Here is a 25,663-nt window from a genome sequence, read left to right as displayed (position 1 = left end):
ACACTTTTTTTTTCCTTTTTGTAATGCAAGTACCTGACTTAAGTTTTGACTGCAGAGGCATCCACTTCAAAGAGAGTTAACACAGATAAGCACATTGCCAGTCTCATGACCAGATAAAGAGCCAGGAGGCCTCCAGCACTGAAGCTCCTTTGTTTTAGAGATCTTGGTTGATTTCAAGAACTAACCACTTGGATCACTTGTTTTTTCTCTTCCCATGCTTTAAATTCCCACTTTTATGTTTTAAATCCACCAATAACAAGTGAGCCTATGAAACCCTAGACCCCCACCCTCAAACCTCAGGCCCAGGAGCTTTCTCACTCTCAGTTCTTCACAGGCTGAGACCACCACAAAATAATGATAAAGTCAGAGAAAGAAAGTAGCAGTACTAGTACAACTCTGAAAGCTCTACACAGTGAGACCATCTCTAAAAACAGTATAAATACACATCTACACTTTCAAAAGTAACAATGAAGAACAACTCAACAACAAAACCACCCAATTCAAAAACTGTCAAAGCACTTGAACAGATATTTCTCCAAAGAAGACTTGCAACTGGCCAATAAGCCCATGAAAAGATGTTCAACATCATTAACTATCAGGGAAATGCAAATCAAAACCAGGAAATACTACCTTACACTCATTATGATGTCTATTATCCAAAGAACAGAAACTAACAAGTGTTAGCAAGGATATGGAGAAACTGAAATCTTTGCACACTGTTGGAAATGTAAAATGCTACAGTCACTCTGGAAAACAGTTTGGCAGTTCCTCAAAAATTTAAACACAGAATTATCATATGACCCAATAATTTTGTTTCTAGATATATACCCAAAAAAACTGAAAGCAGGGACTGAAACAGATACTTGTATACTAATATTCATAGCAATATTATTCACAATAGTCAAAAGGTAGAAACAACCATCAACAGATGTCCATCAACAGATGAACAGATAAACAAAATGTAGTATCTACATACAACGGAATATTATTCAGCCATAAAAAGCCATAAAATTTTGAATATGCTGTGGACAGCGGTAACAAAAAGGAGTACACATGTCAAGGCTTCTAAAATGGAGCTGGGAGGGATCAGGGAAGTGAGATTTATGTGCATCTCTAGGCAGAAGGAATGTAACCTTTGAACTGTGCTTCACGGCTGTCATCCTGACCTTCTTCCAAGAAATATGCTTAACTTGCTGACAAATAAAAATGGCAAGCAATAGGACATATTGGAGTATATGAGGAAGCCATTTGGTATAAACCTAATTCGGCCTGATTTCTCTTTTTTTCCTCCAAAAGGGCCTGACTGGCTATTGAGCACGCATTGCATATCTGCTTAGACATTTCCTATGGCCAGAACAAAGGCCCTTGTGATAAAGATGCAGCTTCCCCCCCACATTAGCATTTTTCCTTAGGCTAGGAACTGATTGCTGCACTCACCTCCCAGCTCACCTGTGACCACCCAGCTGGAGACAAGAGACTGCCACCCTGCTGTGTTTACCAAGACAGAAGACCTACCTGCTATTTCCATCAATCGGCTGTGCCGACAGAGTAGTCTCGCGACTATTGTAAAAGGAACATTCCAATCATATGTGAAACATCCTCTTTGAGGGTATATAATGACCCTGTATAGCCCCCACCTCTTTGGAGTGCTCTGTTCCTTTGTGGAAAGACCCTCCCGGGTTATAATCCTCAGATTTAAGCTCAGAATAAACTCACCCAAATTTTCATTTATAGATTGGATATGGATTATTTTCGTCGACAGTTCTTGGCGTAGTCGGCAGGATCTCAGAGAAACCCACCGGAGGCCACCTGGAATCTACACTGAACCGGCATTCGGTACCACTAAGGGCCCATTGAGCCCCCCGGATCACTGCATTCTTCAGGAGACCCTGGTGAGTTCTCCTGAAACCCAGACCTCCTTATTTTAAGTTGACGGTCCAAGAGCTTATATGAGCTGGGTAAGGTCTTAAGACTAGAGGTTTTGAGGGGTACCGGTACAGTTCCTAGGTGGAGAAAAACCTAGAGAGAATTCCTAAGCTCAGGGGCTTAGAGGAGCTTGGAGTGAGCTGGGTTGGTTGTCCTTTTAATTTGGCTTTGAATTGGAAAGAATTGTATTTATAAAGTCTGAACAAACTGCTTGATAGAGAAATGAGAGTGAATGTCTTCAGCTCTGAAGAAAAGGGACACTTGCTCCTCCCGGCCTTTACCAAAAGGCACCCTTAGGTGACTAAGGACCTCAGCGGGAGTGTCAGAGGATCAATCCTCGCGACGGGCAGCGGTCCCATAGGGAACTCCACTCTCATTCACGGTAATTAATTACAGGCTCATCCGGGGACGCGCACATAAGGGCTGGTCACCCGTGCTTCCGAGCCCCACAGTGGTTTTAGACTGCCAGAGGAAAACCCAAGGCACGTAAGACAGTGTTTACGACCTTTCTATGGGGAGTAACACTCACAAGCAGCACACTTCTGACCCACTACACTGTCCTTAGAAGTTGTTCAGACTTTATTAAAAAAAAAAAAACAAAAAACAGACAAGCAAAAAGAAAATGGGAAAACCGTGCTTTTTAAAGCCGGCCAGCTCCCGGATGGACGACCTCCCAATGGAACTCCAGCTGGTTTCCTGTATGGAAACAATGCTTGCAAGTATCTAACAAAATGGGAAGGATTAACTAAGAATGACTTAAGTGGCCAAAGTGGGGAATGTTTGATATCTCAAAGCTACTGTATTTGCGCGCACAAGTAGAAAGAGCTGGCTCTAAAACTAAAGCAAAAGAATGGGAAGCTTATTATGATTGGCATTTAGAGGCTTCAAAACGTAATAATGATAAAATGAATTCTTTACAGGAGACTAACCGTAAATTGGCAGAGATGGTATCTGAACTGAAAAAAAGGATAAGAAGTCAGAAACCGTCCCACCCTGTTTATCCCTTCCATCTACTCTGCAGCTGCCTTTGGAATCTCAGAGCTCATCTCTTTCTTCTTTTCTAAAGAGCTCTATTCCATTGACTTAAAGTAAGCGCTTACAAAAATTTTTCTGAATAGAACCCAAATGTCTTCATCTCTCTTAGAGTTACAATGGCCATTTTTGCCTCCTTTTGAGCTTTGCAACCGGGAAACAAAGAAATCTTTAAAGGGTAAAAGGCTCCACCCCTGGGAGCCCCAACTTTGGGTTTCTGGGCCTGATCACCCCAGTAACCCTAAGTGGGGTGCCCTCTCTTGACAGCTGACTCACTGAGTATTTTAGTCACCTACTGAGTCAGTTATAAGGGTAGGAGACCTGTGATTTATTCTGTGAACTGTCCTGCTGGGGTTGTGTGCCCAGCATGGCAACTGTTGTGTGACTCTTATCTTGATAACCCTCTGGAAGAGGCCATGAGGGCGAGGTCTGATCTCATCTCTTCTTTTCTTTGTCTGTTTTGCTCATCATCTCTTCTGTTGTCACCAAGTCGAGGTTAAGTTCAGGCTGGACCTGACCAGAACCTGGACCTTCTGTAAAATCGGAAACTTGGGTTTCTCTGTGCCTTTGTGATGCAGTTGGACAGGTAGATCAACCTAGAATGTAATTTGAGTTACAACCCAGTTTCTGAGAAATCAAGAGGTTTGGCTTAAAGTAAGTGCTTACATAAATTCTAAATGTAGTAGAAATTAACCCAGTGTCTTTCAAAGTTAACGTGATGTGAATTAACCTTTGGTAAATGAAAGCTTGTTTAAGTTTGTTGGTTTGATTAAAAATAGTCTTGTTGTCAGAGTTGTCGGTATTTGCATATGATGCAGGCATGCAGCCTGGGTTTACTAGTCAAATAAGTTCATGTTGTCTGTTAGAAATTCGTCAGCAAAATAATAGCTTTAAATGAGGACCAGTTTTGTCTAATGTCTCATGAGGTTTTCGTAGGTAATCTGAACATAAGTGTTGGAAACAAATGGTTTAAACAGATAAAAGTGGGTACAATAACTGTTTTATGGTCTGTATACTTGCGGGAAAAAAAACACCTTCGAAATTCTTTTTGGTAACAATCTTGAGTTTTGCCAAGTCAAGTTAAATGATAAAAATCTGAGTATCTGGGTAATTTTTGGATTGGATAGAACAAACATTGCTAGACATCTAAGTTTATCTGCTTTTGGTTTTTATTGCAGAGATGCTAAAAGTCTTTGGGTCTTTTACTGTAAAGTGATATGTTCCTAGAAATTATGAAGTGTTTAGAATGCTGATATAAAAGACAATTCATAATTGCTTACCTTTTGTCTGTTAATGGTTAAAAGTTCTAATTAACGCTATTGGAAATTAATAAGGAAAACAGCTCTGCATTCAAGGAAAGTTAAAATGTAAGTTTTCAGTAAAGAAGATATAAAGAATGGAAATATTTTTGTTTGGTTGGTTAAGGAAGATAAATTTGTCCTAATGTACTAGAAGGGAAGAAGGAAAGCATGGGACAAATTCTGAAGGCAAAAAAAAAGTTGTAGAAGGTTTGTGAAGGAGAAATTCTGAAAGGAGTTTTATGCCTGGTCAAGTAGACTAAGATTAAAGTAAATCCAATTAAGCAAATGAGTTTTAATGTTAAAAAACAAAACTGCTAATAAGATTAAGATCAAGAACCGGTTATACAGGACTGAATGAACTGAGGATGATTACAATTCTTTTTACGACTTTTGTTTGAAATATTGTTTTTGATGTGTTGTTTTGTTTTCTCAGATTTAAGGAAATCTTTTCTTTTATGCTAACCATGTCTTATAGCAATCACTGAAATTATACCTTTGTGAGCAAAACTGCAACATTTGTCTTTTTCTCCCTACCTGATCCCTCCAGAATTTGGAAACTCTTTGTGAGTGAGTATGGTTATTTCGTGGCAATATATTTATTTGCATAAGTTCAATAAGAATCTGTTCTCATTATAACAGGACACATTTGTTATCTTATCAAAGCTTTGACTGGAATGTCATATTTGAGAGAAACATACAGACTCAGATATGACAATACTGCCTTTGAGGAATAAGGTTGACTTTCTGGAAATAAAGCCACTTGGAAATATGGGCCTGGTACCTTGCTTTACAGAGAGATTCCAGCAATCTTACCTGGTAAGTAAGGAAGCTTGCTTATCTGGCAGGTGCGATGAACCTCGAAATATTTTGGGGAATCTCAAGAAAGGAAAGAAATTCACCCAAATCTAAGGTATTTCAGGCAAGGCCTGATGGCACAAATCCTTGGCTTGGCTTTTCTGGCCTCGAGAAGTCTTTAAAGTTCAATCCGAGATTCCTCATAAAAAAATTCCAGCAAAAGCGGATTTAAGAGTCTATATGATCAATTGCTATTCTTGCTGCACTTATGTAAATAATTGGGCCAAGTTTCTTGAAACTAAACTTATTTTGCAAACCAATTAGTCTTAATTTGACTATCTTTGATAAAAATGAGGGTGATTTTGGAGAGAAGAATTATGTTTCAGTGAAAAAAAAAAACTAATGCACATTTGTGGATATTAGATCCTAGTTCTGTTAATTGTCTTTGAGGCTTTTTCTACCTGTGAACTGAACTGCATCCTGAATTCTTCTACTGAAATATCTGGTTACAAACCTCCAAACTAATGTTTTCAATTTTTCCCTCATTTCCATTTGGAATCATCGAGAATTGAACATGCTCTTTTTCCTGAAACCTTGCAAACTGAAGCTGAACGACTTGATAGAAACTTGAGAGTTTCCTATCTGTTGCTGTGTAAGCTGTAAGCCACTCAAAAGATACCTGAATGCCCGATGACATCATCAGAGACCTTTCAAGCTGCAAAAAGATGCTTTGACTCTGACATCTACAAGTTTTCTTGACTGCCTGCCCCCTGGACACAGGAACTAATTTATAATTTGCTCCAACCATTATCACAAGGGAGAGAAGACCACGACTGCATTCTATTGTTTAATTTGGTTTACAAATGAGTCTTACTTAAGTGTAGGTGAGGATGTTACACTGTCTAGCCTCAAGAATGCCTGCTACTTTCTGTTAACTGCTAACCCAGTAAAAGATTTCCTTCTATAGGCTCAAGAAATTGCCACAGAACAAGAGAAACAGATACGGCAGTCAAAAGGGGGAATTTTTGACACACCCTCGCAGATGTGGCTTGGGCCCAATAAGAAACCCACTCCATGGGTCACAAGGCCACTTTCCCTTCCTAAGGGACCCTTTGAGGTATGACAATTGGACTTTGTCCAAATGCCACCATCTCAAGGATAAACATATCTTGTAATGATCTGTATGTTCTCACATTGTTTTGAGGCCTTTCCTTGCAGAAGAGCGATGGCTTTAGGTAAATTATTATCGAAAAGAATAAATTCCTGTTTGAGGAATTCCTCCCGAGTTACACAGTGACTGGGGGAACTCAAATCTATTTGTAATGTTTGGCCAATATTGCAGCATTTCTACTGTGCCTACCATCCTCAATCCTCAGTATTGGTAAAAGGAACTAATGGCACAACCAAAACTTAATTGGCAAGCTTTCAGAAACATTTACTCTCTCAGGGCCAAAAGCTCTTGTGTTAGTGCTCTTTAATCTTAGATCTATACTTTTTGTAAACATCGGCTGTCTCCTTTTTAAATAACAACAGCCTATGCAATTAAATGAAGAAATATATGAACCAGCTTTGCTTAAGGGATGTATTACATTGTTTTCATGGTCTTATTGTGGTGCTTAAAAGAAATGAAAGATTTGTAGCTGATTCTTTCACAGAGAAGTCCCAGAATTTAAGGATCATGGACTGTAACCTGAAGAATTTATTTATTGAAAGAGATATCAAATAAGACTCTTTGCGGCCCTGTCGAAAAGGACCAAACCAGGAGGAGAAGACGACGACATCTGTTGTAGACAGCTGTCCCAAGACTCCGGACCAGGCCTGTATTCCCAACCTTATATCTCCCCATTTAAACCTTTGTCATGCTTAAACTGTATACCTATTTTATAATTGTTTGGAATGCTATCATACTTAAAGCGATTAATTTGGAATAGACTGGTCTTGAAGGCCAGGAATTTATCGAGTGACTCCTAATGGAACTCAGTGGTTATGTGGAACAAATCTTTGGCCTTGGCTACTGCCTGGATGGCTAAAACACTTCACCCTGAGTTTCCTTTAAAAGCAGGGAAAGAGTCAGGCTGAGTTAAAACCTGTTGCCAATCTCCCTCTCTTTAAGGCCAGATGGGCTTGTTCAGTGTTTCACTGGTATGGCTATATTTGCAGCTATATTTGCTCCTTCTTTGGAGCTAAAAGATGTCATTATTACATATGGAAGATCTGACTAAATTTACTCAAGAAGCCCTTAATGATAGTCAAGCAGGAATAGTCTTATTAAATACTGAAATGCCTTTAATGAGAAAGGCTGTCCTTCAAAATAGAATGGCCTTAGATATTCTTACAGCATCCCAAGGTGGCACGTGTGCAATCATTCAGACTGAATGCTGTGTTTTTATACCTGATGAATCTTCCAATGTGTCATCTCTGCTAAAGCACATGAAGAAGCAGGTGGATGCCTTATGCGATCCTGCACCTAGTTTGATTTGTTTCATTGGTTCCCTTTCAGTACCTGTTCCCTTTTTCAATCCGGATTGGAATTCTTATTTCTACTACTTCTTGGAATCCTTGTACTGGTCATAATATTCAAACTAATTGTTGTTTTCTTTACTCAGTGTTATAAGAGTAGCATACAAACTAAAGTAATGATTGCTCGACGGCTTGAGATGGTCGATCTGTCTTATAATCCTGGACAAATTTTCTTTTCTGATAGGGACTATGATTAAGAATTCATTTCAGACTAATCCTTTCAAAAATGCTGTTTTATCGTTACTGTACTTGTTCTATAATCATATACAATGTAAATGCAAGGTGTCATAGAAAAGTGCATATGCAATGTTTGTGCAACAATCTAAATTAATTACATAACATATGAAATGCTTCCTCTGTTAATAAATATACTTCCATGCTTGTCCACTATTTCCCCCCAACGTGGACGACTAGGCAAATAAATAAGATAAAAGCCTAGCACCGAGGGACATGATGGACCCCGGGCAGGCAGCAACCACCCTGGCGCCAAGGGACAATATTTGATCATAAATGCTTTCTATCGAAAGATTAGAGATCAAAAGGGGGAAATGACAAATAAAAATGGCAAGCAATAGGACATATTGGAGTATATGAGGAAGCCATTTGGTATAAACCTAATTCGGCCTGATTTCTCTTTTTTTCCTCCAAAAGGGCCTGACTGGCTATTGAGCACGCATTGCATATCTGCTTAGACATTTCCTATGGCCAGAACAAAGGCCCTTGTGATAAAGATGCAGCTTCCCCCCCACATTAGCATTTTTCCTTAGGCTAGGAACTGATTGCTGCACTCACCTCCCAGCTCACCTGTGACCACCCAGCTGGAGACAAGAGACTGCCACCCTGCTGTGTTCACCAAGACAGAAGACCTACCTGCTATTTCCATCAATCGGCTGTGCCGACAGAGTAGTCTCGCGACTATTGTAAAAGGAACATTCCAATCATATGTGAAACATCCTCTTTGAGGGTATATAACGACCCTGTATAGCCCCCACCTCTTTGGAGTGCTCTGTTCCTTTGTGGAAAGACCCTCCCGGGTTATAATCCTCAGATTTAAGCTCAGAATAAACTCACCCAAATTTTCATTTATAGATTGGATATGGATTATTTTCGTCGACATCGCACAGATCAGAACTTTCTCCCTCAGAGATGGCCTTAGCAACCAATCATGTATAGCCCAGAACTAACAGTTGTTGCCAGCACCAATCACAAATCTTGCAAAACAACCTATGTAAGTTATCTCTTTTAGCCTTTACAAACCCTTGTCTTGTTTGTCTTCCTCAGAGCACATTTTGGGTTTCTACCTGAATCTGTGCTTCCCAAATTACAATTCTAATTTCCCAAATAAATATCTCCTGTTTAAATTGTAGTGGATTTTTCCTTGGTTGACAATGCCACAATATGCATGGACCCTGAGGACATTATGCTGAGCGAAATAAGCCAGACACAAAAGGACAAATGTTATATCATTCCACTTATATGAGGTCCCTAGAGTAGTCAAATTCATAGAGACAGAAAGGCAAATGGTGGGTGCAAAGGCTAGAAGGAGGTGAAATGTGGAGTTGTTTAACGGAGACAGAGTTTTTCCTTGGGATGATGAACAAGTTCTGGAAATGGATAGTTGTGATGGTTGCACAACAGTGTGAATATGGATAATGCCACTAAATTGTACACTTAAAAATGGTTAAAATAGTACATTTTTTGTACATATTTTACCACACACAAAAAAAGTAGTAACAAAGAAAAGACACATTTCACATACCTGCAGAATCTGATTGTTCTTCTCCTGAAGCTGCAGAGACAAAGACTCTTTCTCTTTTCGGTAAAAAGACTGAGCCTGCTCCCTCTCATGTCTGTGTAACTCCTCTTTTTCATGCAAAACAGCTTTCTTTTCACATTCAAATTCACCCTGTACAAAAGCACATTATTAAAAATAACAAAAAATGTCATTAAGCTATAAAATTATGCTCATTCCATTTCTCTGCTGTTTGCTAGAATTTAGTTCATTCAACAAATATTTATTGAGTCCGTACTCTGTGTCAAGAGCAGTGATCAAAAAAAGCCAAGACTGCAACCCACAGCCAACATAAATTCAAGTGTGCTTATCATCTAGAATATAAAATAAATAGCTTGCTATCGTTCCCAGTCACATTAAGAAGTTCTCCATCATCAGGGTATTATGATCATCAAAATACAAGATATTTAGAAACCTAGGTTCTTTGGTTTCAAAAGATAAACTCTGTTTCTTCTTTTTTTCTTCTTCTCCCCAAAGTGCCCCCCCCAGTACATAGTTGTATATTCTCATTCTAAGTGCCTCTAGTGCTATGTGGGACGCCACCTCAGGATGGCCTGGGTGCCATGTCCACACCCAGGATCCAAACTGGTGAAACCCTGGGCTGCCGAAGCAGAGCATGCGAACTCAACCACTCAGCTATCAGGCCAGCCCCCGTTTCTTCTTAAATAATAAAAAATGTTTTTAAGAAGGTTTATGTAATAAGTTAAACTGTATTAACAAAATAAGCTTATTTTTTAAAAAGAAACTGCAGAGGCAGCACTTCCAGAATGGCAGAATGAGGACCTCCAAAAATCGGCTCCCCTAGAAAAGCATTGAGAAAACTGGCAAAAACTGTCAAAACTTTTTCAGAGCTCTGGTATTTAAGAAAGGCTTGCAATAATCCAAAGAAGTGAAAACAAAGTCTGAGTCTCCATCAGAATAGTAAGTTTTCGGTGTTTGAATCTGCTGGATCCTGTCAATCCAATCCTGGGAGATCTTGGAAAACAGCAGCCCAGGAGCTGTGAACAGGGGGACGACAGAATGAGTCTGGAGCTCCTCAAAACACCACCCTAACAACTGCACCAACTGACCTGTCTGGCAGCTCACTGAAAAGCTTCATTCTCCAAGGTGGTCTTTACTGGATCTGATGCAGAGCTTACTCAGTGTCAAAGATCCTACCCCCAGGCCATTTGTCAAAATAACCAACAGAAACTGTTTAACATCACAGTGGCCTGAGGCTGTGATATCAGTTGGAGTTAATAATAGACTGACCAAAAAACTTAAAAGGAAACACTAGAGAATCAGATGTCAACAGGGGGCTATGAAAAGCTCCAACATGTTCCTGGGAATTTAGAAGGCATGAACATGCACGTGGCTGGGCACGTGCCCAGAAAGACCTGAGAAGGCTCTCATCTCCCACTGCTCCTGCAACTCTGCACAAGCAGGAAGGGAAAGGTAAGGCAGAGCTACAGACCGCCTGCCAGAGCACTGAAAGCAGGCCCCAGCCAGAGCCGCTCAGTGCAGACACAGAAGCACAACATGGAACCAGATACTCTGCAGCAGGAAAGCGCAACTGCTGAGATGAAAAATTCCCTGCAAGGGCGCAGCAGCAGATTGAAGTGGCCAGAAGAATCGGCAAACACGCAGACAGGTCAAATGAGATTATTCAGTCTGGGGTGCAGAAAGAAAAAAGAATGAAGAAAAGTAAGTACAGCCTTAAAGCTCCATGGGACACCCTCAAAGACCAACACACACAGAACGGGAGTCTCAGAGGAGAGGAGAAAGGGAACAGGGCAGAAAGAACACTTAAAATTATAATGGCCCAAACATTTACAAATTTGATGAAAACATATTAATCTACACATGCAAGAAGCTCAATGAACTCCAGATTGGATAAACTCAAAGTGATCTACACCTAGGCAGCTCATAACGAAACTGCTGGAAGACAGAAAGAGAAAGAAACCTGAAAGCAGCAAGAGAAAAGACTCAATGCAAGGGATACTCAATAAGACTAACAGCTGGCTTTCTTCTTGTGAGGCACCAAAGAGACCAACAGGCAGTGGGATGACACATTCCAAGTGCTGAAAGAAAAGGACTGTCAACCAAGAATTCTACATCCAGGAAACCATCCAAAATGAGGGAGAAATTAAAACATTCCCAGATAAATAAAAAGTGAGAATTCACGACTAACAGACCCACCCTGAAGAAATACTAAAGGGAGTCATTCAGGCTAAAATGAAAGAACACTAGACATTCACTTGAGTCCACATGAAGAAATAAAGAACACCGATAAAGGTAACTATAAAACACAAAATAAATGTAGCTTTTGTTTGTAATTTTTTTCTATTTGATCTAAAAGAGAACTGTCTATAGCAATGAGCATAAAATGTATACAGATGCACTTCGTATAACAATATGAGCTCAAAGGAGAAAGGAGGAAATGAAGCTATATAAGAGAACAGTTTTGTAAACTACTAAAATCAAGTTGGTAATGATCTGAACTAGATTGTTATAGGGTGTTCACTGTAATCCCCAGGGTAAACATTAATAACTCAAAAGAAGATACAGAAAAATGACATCAAGAAGTTAAAATGAAAAGAAGGCAGTAATGGAGAACTAGAAGAAGAAAAGAGATATAAGATACAGAGAAAGCAAACAGCAAGTACTGGTACAGCTGCCACCCACACAGACCTGGAAAACATTATGCTAAGTAAAAGAGACCAAACACAAAGACAGCGCATATTGTACAATTCTCTTTCTACAAACGTCCAGAAAAGGAAAATCCAAGAAACAAAGTAGCGGCTGCCAGGGGCTGGGGGAGAGAAGAGAATGCTAATGAGTGCCGGTTTTGTTTTTGTCGTGATACAAATGTTCTGGAGTTAGATAGCAGTGACAGTTGCACAACTCTGTCAATCCACTAAAAACCACTGAAATGTATACACTTTAAAAGAGTGATTTTGGGGGCAGGCCTGGTGGTATACTAGTTAGGTTCGTGCACTCCGCTTCGGCGGCCCAGGGTTAGCAGGTTTGGATCCCAGACGTGGACCTAGGACCACTCATCAAGCCACACTGCGGCGGCATCGCACATAAAATAGAGGACGAGTGTCACAGATGTTAGCTCAGCGACAATCTTCCTCAAGCAAAAAGAGGAAGAATGGCTCAGGGCTAAACTTCCTCACACACACACAAAAAAAGAGTGACTTTTATGGCATATGAATTATATCTCAAAAAAGCTGTCATTAAAAAAAGCAAAACAAACCTACAATAAAAACTGTCATGAGAAGTGAAGGTATTCACAGACATCCTTCCGTGAAAACTAGCTCATTAAAGCAAGAAAAGCCTTGATGTGACTGCTGAGTCACCAAAGCAAGGCAGTAAGACAAACCTTCTCAGATTTGGAATATTTAATGACAATTCTTAGCAGAAAAGGTGTGCTAACCAGCCGATTTAAATATAAAAATGAATGAAAAAATTGCCCAGATCTGTTTCAAAAACAAAGAAAATATTTTGTTCTACTTTTGCATACCAAAACTAATTCAGAATAAAATTTTCTTATTTACTTTGCAGATGAGAAAAGATAGCAATAAAATCGTTGTTAGTACCACTGAGTCCACTCCGACTCCTAGTGACCCTGTGTGCAGCAGAGCGGAACCCTGCCCTCTTTCTCTGCCATCCTATCACCTTCCAATGCTGTACCAGACAATACACCACTGCTATTCACAGGTTTTCATGGCCAGTTTTTTCGAAAGTGGGTGGCCAGGTCCTCCTTCCTAGCCTGTGTTAGTCTGGAAGCTCTGCTGAAACCCGTCCACCCTGGGACCCTGCTGGTATTTGAAATCCCAGTGACGTAGCTTTCAGCATCACAGCAACCCACAGCTACCACAGTATGACAACTGACAGATGGGTGGTGCGGTTCCCTGGACCAGAAATGAATGCAGGCCGTGGCGGTGAGAGCGTCGAATCTTAACCACTAGACCGCCACGGCTGGCAAGCAATAAAATAGACCACTCTTAATCCCAGTACCTTTAGCTGTGCGATCTTCTGCTCAAGCAAGGCTTCCGACTGGCACGTCTGCAGCTCACTCTCCTGAGAGCGGAACTGCTGCTGCTTCTCCTCTTCCAGCTCGGCCGGGAGAGCCGAGCCCTGGGCCTCAGCCTCTGCAGGGACCGGGGCACTCTGCTTGAAGGAGGAGGAAGAGTCAACACTGAGCTCTGACCTTACACACGGACAAGTCTTGATCCTGGAGATGGCCCTTCTTCCACATATTTTCACTGTGACGACACATGGGAGCCAGGTCAGAGCTCAGGGAAAACTCTGAGCCACTCCATCTGTAGGCCCTGGATCCTCAACTCCATCACGATAATCAGAAACAGGGCTTGCATGGTACACAACACTGAAATTATATTTTCAAGTTACAGAGGTCATATCAGAATTAACACAGGTCATTTTTATAAACTTTCTCTCCTGAAACAGATTTAATTCCAATCCTTTAAAAGGAAGGATCCAAGCGCAACTTCCGAGTTATGACACACTGCAAGGTTTCCCAAGTACTTTATGTCATTTATACCACACGACTACCTTACAGGGGAAGGATGGGTTAACCTGGACCATTCACAGCTAGGAAGGAAGCTGCAGCCCTGAAAGTAGTTGGGGTTGCTGGTTCGGTGCATTGCCAACCACAAAATGCCAGTGAAAACAGGAAAACTCAAACACCAACAGGCACCACAGACAGGCAGGGCCAAGGGACAGCAGCCACACTCTTTCTCCCAAAAGAGACCCCACATGAAATGTTTCCACTCACTGGGAAGGACACTGGAAAAAATAAGAAACATTAATACCCGAGAAAAGGCAATCTCCCAGAAACAGGATAAATCATGACTAACAGTCAAGCTGAAATGAAATCATGGCAGATCAGCAACTGGGCCCAGGGCCCGGCACAGCCATTAGGGCACTTCCCCCTCAGCACCGTCAGCGAGGGGTCCTGATGCCAAACCCGTATTCTCACCATGCATGTTAAATACTCTGGTTAAGAGCGAGAAGGCTTAAATACATGGTTCTTGGGAAATTCTTTTGAGCCACAGATCACTTTCTTCAGGCAAAAATCTTTCACAGAAGCAAACTTCTGTCTGAGGAGTCCAAGAGCATTATACGCCCCAACATGCCCTCGTGAAACCCCCACCCCTGAGTTCTGGGGTGCCTGCACTCTGCACTGTGAAGACAGCACTGCCCAGCAGGCTCTGGCCACCTCTCTAGCCATATGGTCCTTCCAGGCCTCAGGGTCACTGCCTACCCACAGAGAGGGTAGAGGGTGGAGTCTAGATGAAACCCTTGTTGAGAAAGGCACACAATCAAGAACCAGCCCCACTGATGACAAGGCCTTCCTCATCTGCCCCACTGGGGTGCCATGGTCCTCACTTGTGAAGGCAGCCAGGAGCTAAGATTATCACTTAATTCTTCACCTTCATTTTGTTTCAGGAAGAGTTTTAAGGCAGTTTACAGAGAGACAAAGTGTAACAAGATAGCATAAACGTAGGCAGAACAGGAAGCGCAAAGCACCCGTCCCCTGTGCACTGTGGAAATGGGCCCTATTTTCCACGTGCAGGGGCAGTAGGGCCACTGGATACCTGTCCTGCCCAGTGTGCCCCAGGCCTGGAGCAGGACCTTGCAGAAGTGCACCATGACAGAGGCCAAGGCCCAACATGGCGGCATCATGCAGACACTCAGGAGCCAGGCAAGGCAATGTCAAGGGCATGCACCCCCGTGCAGGAAGGCAGCCAGTGTGCGCTCAGGAAAGGCTGCAGGCAGCATCCAGCCTCTAGCTCGAAGGCCCAGTACCTCTGGCTGTGGATGTCTGGCAGGGTCCACATCCTCAGCCACCTCTCGACCTAACTGGACAGGCTCAAAGGAGATTTTACTCATGCAACTCCTCTACCCACAAGACCTCCTTACAGACGATCATACTATTTCCAGCCATGAGTAAAACTCTATTTAATTTGCCCTGTTCTAAATGGTAAGGTCAATGTAAGAAAAAGATGTTTTCAAAAAGTTATTCAACTTAGTATCGAAATTGGCATGGAAGAAGTGAAACTCATGCTGTCTGCAGAAGACATGATTCTATATATAGAAAACCCTAAAGAATCCAACAGAAAACTGTTAGAAATAATCAACAACTACAGCAAAGTTGCAGGTTACAAAACCAACTTACAAAACTCAGTTGCATTTCCATACTCTAATAATGAACTTACAGAAAGAGAACTCAAGAACACAATCCCATTTACGATCACAACAAAAACAATAAAATATCCAGGAATAAATTTAACCAAGGTGATGAAAGACCTATACACTGAAAACTGTAAGACACTATTGAAAGAAACCAGGATGACATAAAGAGATAGAAAGAGATCCCAAAGCAATCTACAGATTCAATGCAATCCCAATCAGAATCCCAATGACATGCTTCGTGGAAACAGAGCAAAGAATCCTAAAATTCATATGGGGCAACAAAAGACCCCGAATAGCCAAAGGAATCCTGAGAAAAAAGAACAAAGCTGGAGGCATCACAATCCCTGACTTCAACATGTACTACAAAGCCATAGTGATCAAAACGGCATGGTACTGGTACAAAAACAGGCACAAAGATCAATGGAACAGAACTGAAAGCCCAGAAATAAAACCGCACATCTACAGACAGCTAATCTTTGACAAAGTACCTGATAAATAAATGGCAAGCAATAGGATATACTGGAGTATATGAGGAAGTCTTTTGGTGTAAAACTAATTCGCCTGACCCTGTTTTTCCAAAATGGTCTGAGGTAACTGTTGAGCATGCACTGTATATCTGCTTTAAGTACTTACTATGTTCCAAAGACAAGAACAATGCCTTGTAAGATAAAGAAAGATGTAACTTCCCCCACATCAGCATCTCCATAAGCACCTCTCCCTAGGTTAGGGATTGATTGTTGACCTGCTGTGACCATCCAGCTCAAGACCACAGACCTGCTACCTGTTGTGTTCATAAATGGCTGTGTGAATCACTGTGCCAGCTAGGCCATTTCATGACCGTTGCAAAAGGGACATTCCAATATATGTGAAACACTCTTTGATGGTATATAACCACTCTGTACACCCTACTTCTTTGGAGTGCTCCCTTCCTTTGTGAAAGGACTCTCCTGGGCTATATGGTCCTCAGATCTGGCTCTTAATAAACTCACCCCAATTTTGATTTATAGATTGGTTATGGATTACATGCATTGACAGAGCTAAGAACATACAATGGAGAAAGGAAAGTCTCTTCAATAAATGGTGCTGGGAAAACTGGACAGTCACATGCAAAAGAATGCAAGTAGACTATTGTCTTTCACCATACACAAAAATGAACTCAAAATAGATCAAAGACTTGAAGCTAAGATGTGAAACTACAAAACTCCTAGAAGAAAATATAGGCAGTACACTCTTTGACATCAGACTTAGCGGCATCTTTTCGAATACCATGTCTACACAGGCAAGGGAAACAAAAGAAAACATAAACAATGGAACTTCATCACACTAAAGAGCTTCCACAAGGCAAAGGAAACCAGGATCAAAATGAAAAGAAAACCCACCAACTGGGAGAAAATATTTGTAAATCATATATCCGACAAGCAGTTAATCTCCAAAATGTATAAAGAACTCATACAACTCCACAACAAAAAAACAAACAACCCGATCAAAAAACGTGCAGAGGATATGAACAGACATTTCTCCAAAGATACACAGATGGCCAATAGGCACATGAAAAGATATTCAACATCACTAACTCTCAGGGAAATGCAAATCAAAACTACACTAAGATATCACCTTACACCCGTTAGAATGGTTGTAATCACTAAGACTAAAAATAACAAATGTTGAAGAGGTTGTAGAGAAAAGGGAAAGCTTGTCCACTGCTGGTGGGAATGCAAACTGATGCAGCCACTATGGAAAACAGTATGAAGATTTCTCATAAAACTAAAAATAGAAATACCATATGACCCAGCTATATCCCACTACTGGGTATCTATCCAAAGAACTTGAAATCAACAATTCAATGAGACTTATGCACCCCTATGTTCACTGCAGCATTATTCACAACAGCCAAGACGTGGAAGCAACCCAAGTGCCCATCAACTGATGAATGGATACACGATGGAACACTACTCAGCCATAAAAAAACAAAATCGTCCCATTCTCAACAACACTCATGAACCTTGAAGGCATTATGTTAAGCAAAATAAGTCAGAGAAAGACAAACACCATATGATTTCACTCATATGTGGAAGATAAACAAATACATGGACAAAGAGAACAGATTAGTGGTTACCCAAGGGGAAGCGAGTGGGAGGTGGGCACAAGGGGTGAAGGGGCACGTTTATGTGCTGACTGAGAAACAATAAGGTACAACTGAAATTCACAATGTTATAAACTATTATCACCTCAATAAAATTCAAAGAAAAAAAGGGGGCTGGCCCTGCGGTGTAGTGGTTAAGTTCGTGCACTCCACTTTGGCAGCACAGGATTTATTTGGATCCTGGGCACAGACCTACACACCACTCATGAGCCATGCTGTGGTGGTGTCCCACATACAAAATAGAGTAAGACTGGCACAGATGGTAGCTCAGGGCTAATCTTCCTCACCAAAAAAATAAATAAATAGAATAAAAAAACAAGAAGAGTTGATACTAATAACTTGCATTTTTTAACTTTACGTAAACAGTTTCATACTGTAAAAACAAAAAAAGCTTTTCTCAAGTTTTTCTCAAACTCTACAGAATTATAGGGAAAATGTCATATACATATTTTAATCATTAAGAAAACATAATAGTCATGCATAAAGAAGAAAAAAATAAGTAGTACTGCACAAAGAATATCAATGTAGTAACAAAAACAAATTCAACTGATGATGAACTAAAGACATTCAAACTATATCTAGACTGTCCACAGGTTCTCTTAATATGTTCAAAAATTATCATATGAATAGATTTGTTTTTTGGGTTTTTTTTTTTTTTAACAAGAAAAGATAAAATTGTCTTAGGTAATCAATACTGGTCATACTACCGCATTCCAGAATTCTGCTTAGTGTTACCAACAGGAGGATGAGGATGTCACCAACATGGGGTACATATCTCTAAGAAAAAGAAATCAAGCTTACGTTTGTGGAGAACTTTCTCACAACCAAACTCCAAAGGGAGATAACCTGGAAGGTAATCCCATCACCTCAAGAATGCATGATAAACAAATAACTCTTCTGAGAAGTCACACTGCTTTCTGACAGGTGCAAAGATATTTGTGGCCCAGACAAAACCTATTCACAGAGGAAGAACAGTGTGTTCCTGCTATTTTGGGGACAATGACCCTGACATCCCAGGGGACGCCCAGCAAGGCTTTGCGTAATATCTGTTTGCAGGGTAAAGCATGAGGGAAGACCACAGGAGGAACAGGCAGTCCCTAAAAGTATTCTCACCAAGATAGGGACCTAAATCTGATCACTGGTATAGATCTACCAACACATGTACCGGGAATAAGGGGAAAATGTTAACCAACATCACAGGAAGCAATGAAAACAGACCCAGTGCAAACGAGGCCCTGTGTGGATCCTGATTCTAACCACCACAGGAAGAGACCGGAACTTGGGCTGGAGATGAGATGCAATTAGAGAATTACTGTTAACTTTCTAGGTGAGAACGGATTACAGTCGTGTTACATTAGGGGGAGAAAGAGACTTCACTTGGCAGAGACAGATACTTAAGTATTTATAGACGAAAACACACGATGTCTTGGATTTGCTTCAAAATAATCAGAGGGGTAGAAGGAGCCTGATGCACTAAGATTGGCACATACCCCACCGGGTGGCCGGATATGGAGTTTTACTCAACTATTCTCTCTACTGCTGTATATGTTGAAATTTTCTCCAATAAAAAGTTAAAATAAAAGAGGGGCAGAAACAGCATACCCCACCTTCCCACAAGCCGAATTTTTTTCCTGTGAAAACAGCCAGACAAAAAAGGTGACTTAAAGAGTATCTAACATTCACATCCTTAGTAGCAAAGTAAGAGGATAACTTACTTTGAGCAAACTTGTACCACAACTAGAAAAATACTTTCAAAATGCCCCAGGAGCATTCAGACGATAGTCAACACAGAAGTACAAAAATGCTAAGCCAAAAACATCAACGACACACAGTTTCAAAAAGCATAGGGCTCTTTTAGTCACCAACAGATAACAAAACAGGCAGGAGGAATGAACCCATGACTGGACAGTTTCTATAGAGGGAGCCTGTAAGTCAGTGAGCACTAGGAAAAGGGAACGACAGGGTCTGACTTTTTCAGAGAAGACAGAGAATGAAACATAGACACCCCCAGCCTGTCGGCAGGCCTCAGGGCAACAGCTCAGGAGGGAAAGGGGACAGCCGTCCACTCTCGGGGATCATTAGTTGCCCAGAGATGCTCTGACCAAATTCCAATCTGCAAAACACAGCAGCACAGTGAGCTACAGGCATCTGCCCCACAGGTCAATTCCAGCCTCTGAGACACATGGAGAAGCGTGCCCAACTCAAGAGGGCCATTTAAGAGTCCTCCTTACAGGATTCTCACCAGGCCAGGCACGTGGGCCTTGCCAGCACCCACCATTACACGCCTTTCACAAGGCTGACCATGAATGACAAAGGTGCCGATGCGAGTGCTCGTCCATCTCACATGCTCCACTGCACCTCCCTGTAGCGACACATGCTCCTGGCGGCCACCTGACCCCTCTTGTGATGGCCCTCAGGACTTCAACTTGATAGGGCTGGGGGACACCGAGAGGTTGATGGGACACTGAGGGGCTGGGGACACTGAGGTGACACTGAGAGGTTGAAGGGACACTGAGGGGACACTGAGGGGGCTGAAAGGACATTAAGGGGACACTGAGGGGGCTGAGGGGATGCTGAGGGGGCTTCATCCCCTTTATTGAAATCTGAGTAAGACGACATTGTGAAGAGAAGAGTCTTTATGTGATGTAATCATTGCCCAGCTGCATTTTCTGGTTCTCAGGGTCTTGCCGTGTGTCTCTAAGCCACTGTGAGTGCACAAGCTTTCTGTGTATGGATTTCTCCGTCGTCCCCTCATCCATTCAAACACTTTCGGAAAACTCACCCAGAGTGGCAACTTAGAGTCCAAGGAACAAATCTCAAGAAAAATGCCAACTGCCAGACTTTTCAACCAAACAAAGGGGGATGAAGCTCATTTTTATGCTTCCTGTTTTTTTGGAATCATGTAAAGAAACAGTTTAAATACTAATTTCAGAAATCAACTGATATGTACACACATCACTAAGAGCACTGATTATTAATCTGGGAAACCCAGGCAAAGGCTAGGGCCTTATTTTATGGTTAGAAATGAGATATTAGCATGTCCTTTTTAAAAGTGCTATAGAAATAGTGCTTACAAAAATTTATCATCTCAATAAATTTGTACACGATGCTTCACATAAAACACCAAACAATTATTTGTGAAGCACTATGTACACAGATTCTTATCCTCTCACCCCCAGAAAAACCTGACGATGTGAGAGACACAAGTGTTTCAAATCTAAGGGGCTGAAGCAGAAGGGCCTCGGCTAGTGTCCTCAGAAGGACTCCAGGAGTTCCACAAGCCTGTGAGGAGGGTATGCAAAATCACATGCGTATGCATGTGTCCGTGCACGTGCTGTGTGTGCATGCACACGTGCTATGTACACCTAGGGTAGGCGGGGTGGTGACACCACATGGCGGGATGAGGGTGCATGGCACTGGCACACAGGGAGACCCCTGCTGGTAAACGCCATCCCGCCTAGATGCAAAGGGAACTGAGGGACAAGGGCCCCACAGCACGTCCCGAGGGTCCTGGCCGGGTCCCAGCCTCCCAGCCCCACCACAGCAGCCTCAGGTGTTCAGGAGGGTTCCCAGTGCTTCCTGCGACTCCACCATAAGAACTACAACACAATGTGACCTACTGCTTACATACGTTCTGACGTACAAAGCTGAAAAAGCAGAAAAAGAAGTCACAGCATGTGCTGATTCCTAAGAGCTCCTGCTGCAGGACACAAGTCACACACACCTGAGGTGGCCCTCCTGCACTTTCCTCCGCCTCCTGCCCTGAGGGAGGCTCCTCCACCTTGGCCACCACCTCCTGCAAGTCCAGACCAGATGCCTCCCCTGCATCCCCAGGCACCATCCCCAGGCACACGGCTTCTCTATGCCCCTCCCAAGTGCCACTGTCAACCTTGCTCCAGCAGACCCCGTGAGCTGGCAGGAGCCCGCACTGCTCCCTGGAGGGGCCCTGGGCCCGCCTTCTCTGCCCTCCCATCCCTGTGCTTCCAGAGGGCCCGGGTCAACCCTTGCCTAGTCTAGTCCAGTCACCTACAATGGCCTCTGGAACAGATCCATGTGCTGCACTGCTGCCTCCAAGGAAAGGTCAGGACCCTACCCTCCAAGGAAATCGCCTGCCAGGTGCACCCCAGGTGTGTCCTGACATCCCTACTCCCCTCCCCAACCTCTGAGATCATGACGACACAGTGTGGCAGGGGCACTGGCACCTCAGCAACAAGTGCGCCTGAAGGGGTTTGCAGGGGTGACCCATTGGCATCAAAATTCCTCTCGGTGAGCTCTCCTGGAAGCCACGGTCTGGGCGCTTCCCTAGGACCCCAATAGTTAAGAGAGAAGAGGCATGACAAGCACACCAAGCACGCCACATGCTCTGCTGGGAGCAAGTGCTGTGGGGTTTGGAGGACGCAGGGCTGGGAGTCCCAGAGGGGAGCCAGGCTCTATGGTGCTCAGTCAAGGAAGGGCTCGCTGAGAAGAAGATCTGACAAAAGCAGGTGAGAGCAAAAGCTTCCAGGCAGGGAGGAGGACAAGTTCAGAGGAGACCACACCCAGTATGTTCCAGAAATGGGGTGGCAGGCGACCAGCCACAAGAACAAGGGAGAGAACAGGAGATGGGATCAGAGGGCACATGTGGCGTGAGTGTGTGCAGGGCCATGTCCAAGGATCAGACTGTGCAGCCCAGGGTTGTGGGGTGCACAGGGCGGGGGCCACTGTGCAGAAAAGACACTATGGGTGGGGCAGGCCAACAGCCAGGCACCTCACACAGGCACCTGCTCCTAGACCTGACCGCGAGCACTCTGATGCACCTTCTCCCCAGTGAGGCTGAGCACCTGAGCACAGGCCCCAGGTCCTCCTCGCAGACCCAAGTCCTGCCTAGCACCTACCCCAGAGTGGGCCTCATGAACACTCAGTAACGACTGTCTGCAAGTACCACAGTGCTCTAACGAGAAGATTCAGAGCGAGGAGAAGTCCCAGGAGGCCCAGCAGCTCTGCCAACATCACAACACTTCTGTAGGGGCCAGAGTCCCACCCCCAGGTCACCTCTGAAGCCACTGCTGCCCCAGAAGGGGCCACAGTGACACAGAGCAGTGCCCCTCTCCTGCGGCGCCTACTGCTCTGCTCGCTGCCCTCTGCAGCTCAGTCATGTGCACGTCTCTGAGCTCCTGCAAGGCTTCCTGGTGCTGCTGCTCCAGGAGCAGGACCTCGCCACACACCCTTGTCAAGCTCCTTTCCTCCTCCAGCAGCCCCTCTGACCATGCAGGGCCACGGCCAGCTCCTCCTGCCACAGGGCGCTACTGCCCACACACGCCTCCATGCCACCACCCACGGGCCTCCACACGCCTCCCTCACCACCCACCCACACCTCCCTGCACGATGATAAACACTCCACATGCTTCCTACCATCATGTGTTGCTACCTCTAATAAAATTAGACCATGTGTTTAAAATAGTTTTCACATGTGAACATATACATGTTTTGCCCTCTTGAATATTCTTTTAGAACGTCGTCTTCTTCAAACCAAATAAATAAAAAAAACCTAATTTAAAGCTATGGGCTGGAAATAAGCCCTATTCTCCACAGATCTGTCTGTATGGTAGGAAACTGAAGCTAACATCTGAGGGCCTGCGGCTGGAGAAGGCCGGCTGGCCTGGGGGCACCCCCAGCATCATTGGACAGCTCTCTAAATTCAGACCACAAGGACACTGTGGCTCTATCCACTCCCAAGCAGATGCCTGTGTCTGGGACTGCCCCAATACCTCCCCTGAGGTCTGAACGCAAGGACAGGCCAGTGGCTCACAATGGGTGACCATCCCTCTACCCATGCCTGTGGCCAGGAGAGACAGCCTGAACGTGCCCAGCTTTCTAGGAATTCTCCCAAGATCACACCCTCAGACGACACAGAACAGGCAGAGCTGCAACGTAAAATGAAGCCATTGCACCCAACAAATCAAGCTTACCTTTTCCTTTCTATCTTAAACAGAGCTGAAGGGAGGCAAACGATAACCTAACTTTGGGAGCTGCCTGACAAGGAGCGAAGGATGAAACTCTCCCAGGAACATCTCCTCATAAATCTCGCCCGAATCAGGCAGTGAACAGTTTCCACCTGGTATTCGTGTTCATACAAGCCTGAGATTACCTATTTTGTAATTTGGAATATCTACTTCATAAATATTTGACAAGTATTACTTTTTCAGAATAGTGATTAATTGAATCATCAGCTGTAGATCATTTCACTGCAACCCAGGAACAAAGATGCACATCACAGCCTGCACAGAGCAGCAGCTGCCACCGTCTGCCCCTGGGGTCTGGCATGCCCACCTCGCCCACATGGGACAGAGCAGCCCCAAGAACTGAAAGGAGATGTGACCACACAGAGACTTCAGTCTAGGTGGCAAGACAGTTTTAGGCCAAATAAACATGTCCAAATGCATGAGACGCAGGTGAGCTGCTGTGCAGATGAGGAAAAGTGGGTGCCAGCCCAGGGGAACAGGGCCTTCTCCTTGAAATCCCCTTTCACGCTAAAACAAAGTGCCTACCAAAGGCACAGTCACTGCTCTTGACACGTGACAGAGGGTTGCATTTCATGGAGCATCAATCAAGGGGAGAGAGGCTCCATACACACAACAGGAAAACTGGAGCTGCTGAGGCCCTTGAGACCAAGCCTTCCCACAAGGATCAGGGGTCAGCCTCGAGGAGCACTCGAACCTATGAACTGCACACACAATTCTGTGCACACGCACATATACACATTTTTCTAGGACCAGAGAGCCAAAGCCTTCACCAAGGAGCCTGTGATCAAAAAAAACCCTTAAAACTTCCTGTTCTATACCCACCTCACAAGGAAACTCAAAGTTACCACTGATGGCACAGTGCATGAGGCATGGAAACAGACATGCGTGCACAGTGACACACTTGCACAGATGCACATTCAAGGATACAAACATGTAGCTGAAACAGTGCAGCAGGAAGAGACCTGTCCTGAGGGCAGGCAGGCCCCCCGGACCCTCACCTGGTGTGCTCCCTGAAGCTCGGGGGCTGGGGCTTTCAGATTTCCAACACATTTAGCGCTCGTTTCAATTCTCAGGCTGTCCTTTGCAGACTGGAGCTCTTTGTCATGCTTCAGCTTAAGCTTCCCTAACTCCTGAGTCAAAATCATTTGGTGAGAAGAATTCTTTTTCTGCAGCTGTCCCTCAAGGTCTACTCGTAACAGCTCCAGGGCCCGTCTGTGCTCATCCCGTATGGCCTGAATTTCAGACAGGTAACAAGATTCCAAAGAATCCAGGTTTGACAAGTGTCTTGTCTCCAAAACGCTGATTTCGGCAGCATGTTTTGTCTGCAATTCAGCCACACGCGCTTCTGAACGAGCCCACTGTTCACTCTCGAATGCAGCCCTCAGTTGATCCATCTCGGCCTGGTGCTGGGTCTTGAGCTCAGCCGTCAAGGACAGAACATGCTGCTGGTGTCTCTCCTGGAGGAGCTGGAGCTCACGGGTGTGCTTCTCCTGGGCCTCCCGCAGGGAGGCATCTTGTTCTGCAGCGAGCTTCTCTATGATTTCTTTACGTTCTTCTAAAAACCTGGGAGGACATGCAAGTGAAAACAAACAGTAAAATATGCAGTCATAAGAGCACCAACCTCACTTTGAAATACTTTTCACATTTCCTACAGGAAACACTACTTCTGCTAGTGAGATCATCACTCTTGGATTTAACTGTTCTTACTCCTTCTCCGTCTGTTACAAACGGTCTGAGTGTCACCACCAGAAGTAAATGGGGAGGAAGGGCCACATGAAGCCAGAAGAGCTCTGAGGCCAGAGCCCAGGCATCCCCAGTCACGGACTGAAGGAAAGGACACAGGATCCACACCTAGGAACCACATACACATTTCTAACAGACACCATGGCAAAGTAGGCATGACTGTTCACTCATGGTGAGCAGGACCTTGACAGGAAGGGGTGGTAGTATG

At 43.7% G+C, this 25,663-nt stretch overlaps 1 protein-coding gene across 30 annotated transcripts in view; it reads right to left on the bottom strand.

Moving 5' to 3' along the window:
• PCNT (pericentrin) overlaps positions 1-25,663 on the bottom strand; it is a 148,638-nt gene that overhangs the window by 75,732 nt on the left and 47,243 nt on the right. For 19 of the 30 annotated variants that reach the window (XM_044751091.2, XM_044751101.2, XM_044751097.2 and 16 more), the window contains 3 exons: positions 24,711-25,275; positions 13,369-13,524; positions 9,334-9,480 (listed from right to left, as the gene is read on the bottom strand). In XM_044751091.2, coding sequence (XP_044607026.2) covers positions 9,334-9,480; positions 13,369-13,524; positions 24,711-25,275 — 868 coding nt within the window. The remainder of the gene's footprint in view (positions 1-9,333; positions 9,481-13,368; positions 13,525-24,710; positions 25,276-25,663) is intronic. The other 11 variants (XM_044751092.2, XM_070489100.1, XM_070489103.1 and 8 more) reach the window with 2 other exon arrangements.

Source organism: Equus asinus, chromosome 18, assembly GCF_041296235.1.
Source record: "Equus asinus isolate D_3611 breed Donkey chromosome 18, EquAss-T2T_v2, whole genome shotgun sequence".
In the NCBI taxonomy this organism is placed as follows: Eukaryota; Metazoa; Chordata; class Mammalia; order Perissodactyla; family Equidae; genus Equus; species Equus asinus.
Note: the sequence above shows the minus strand (reverse complement) of the source record. Positions and strands in the feature narration are given on the sequence as shown.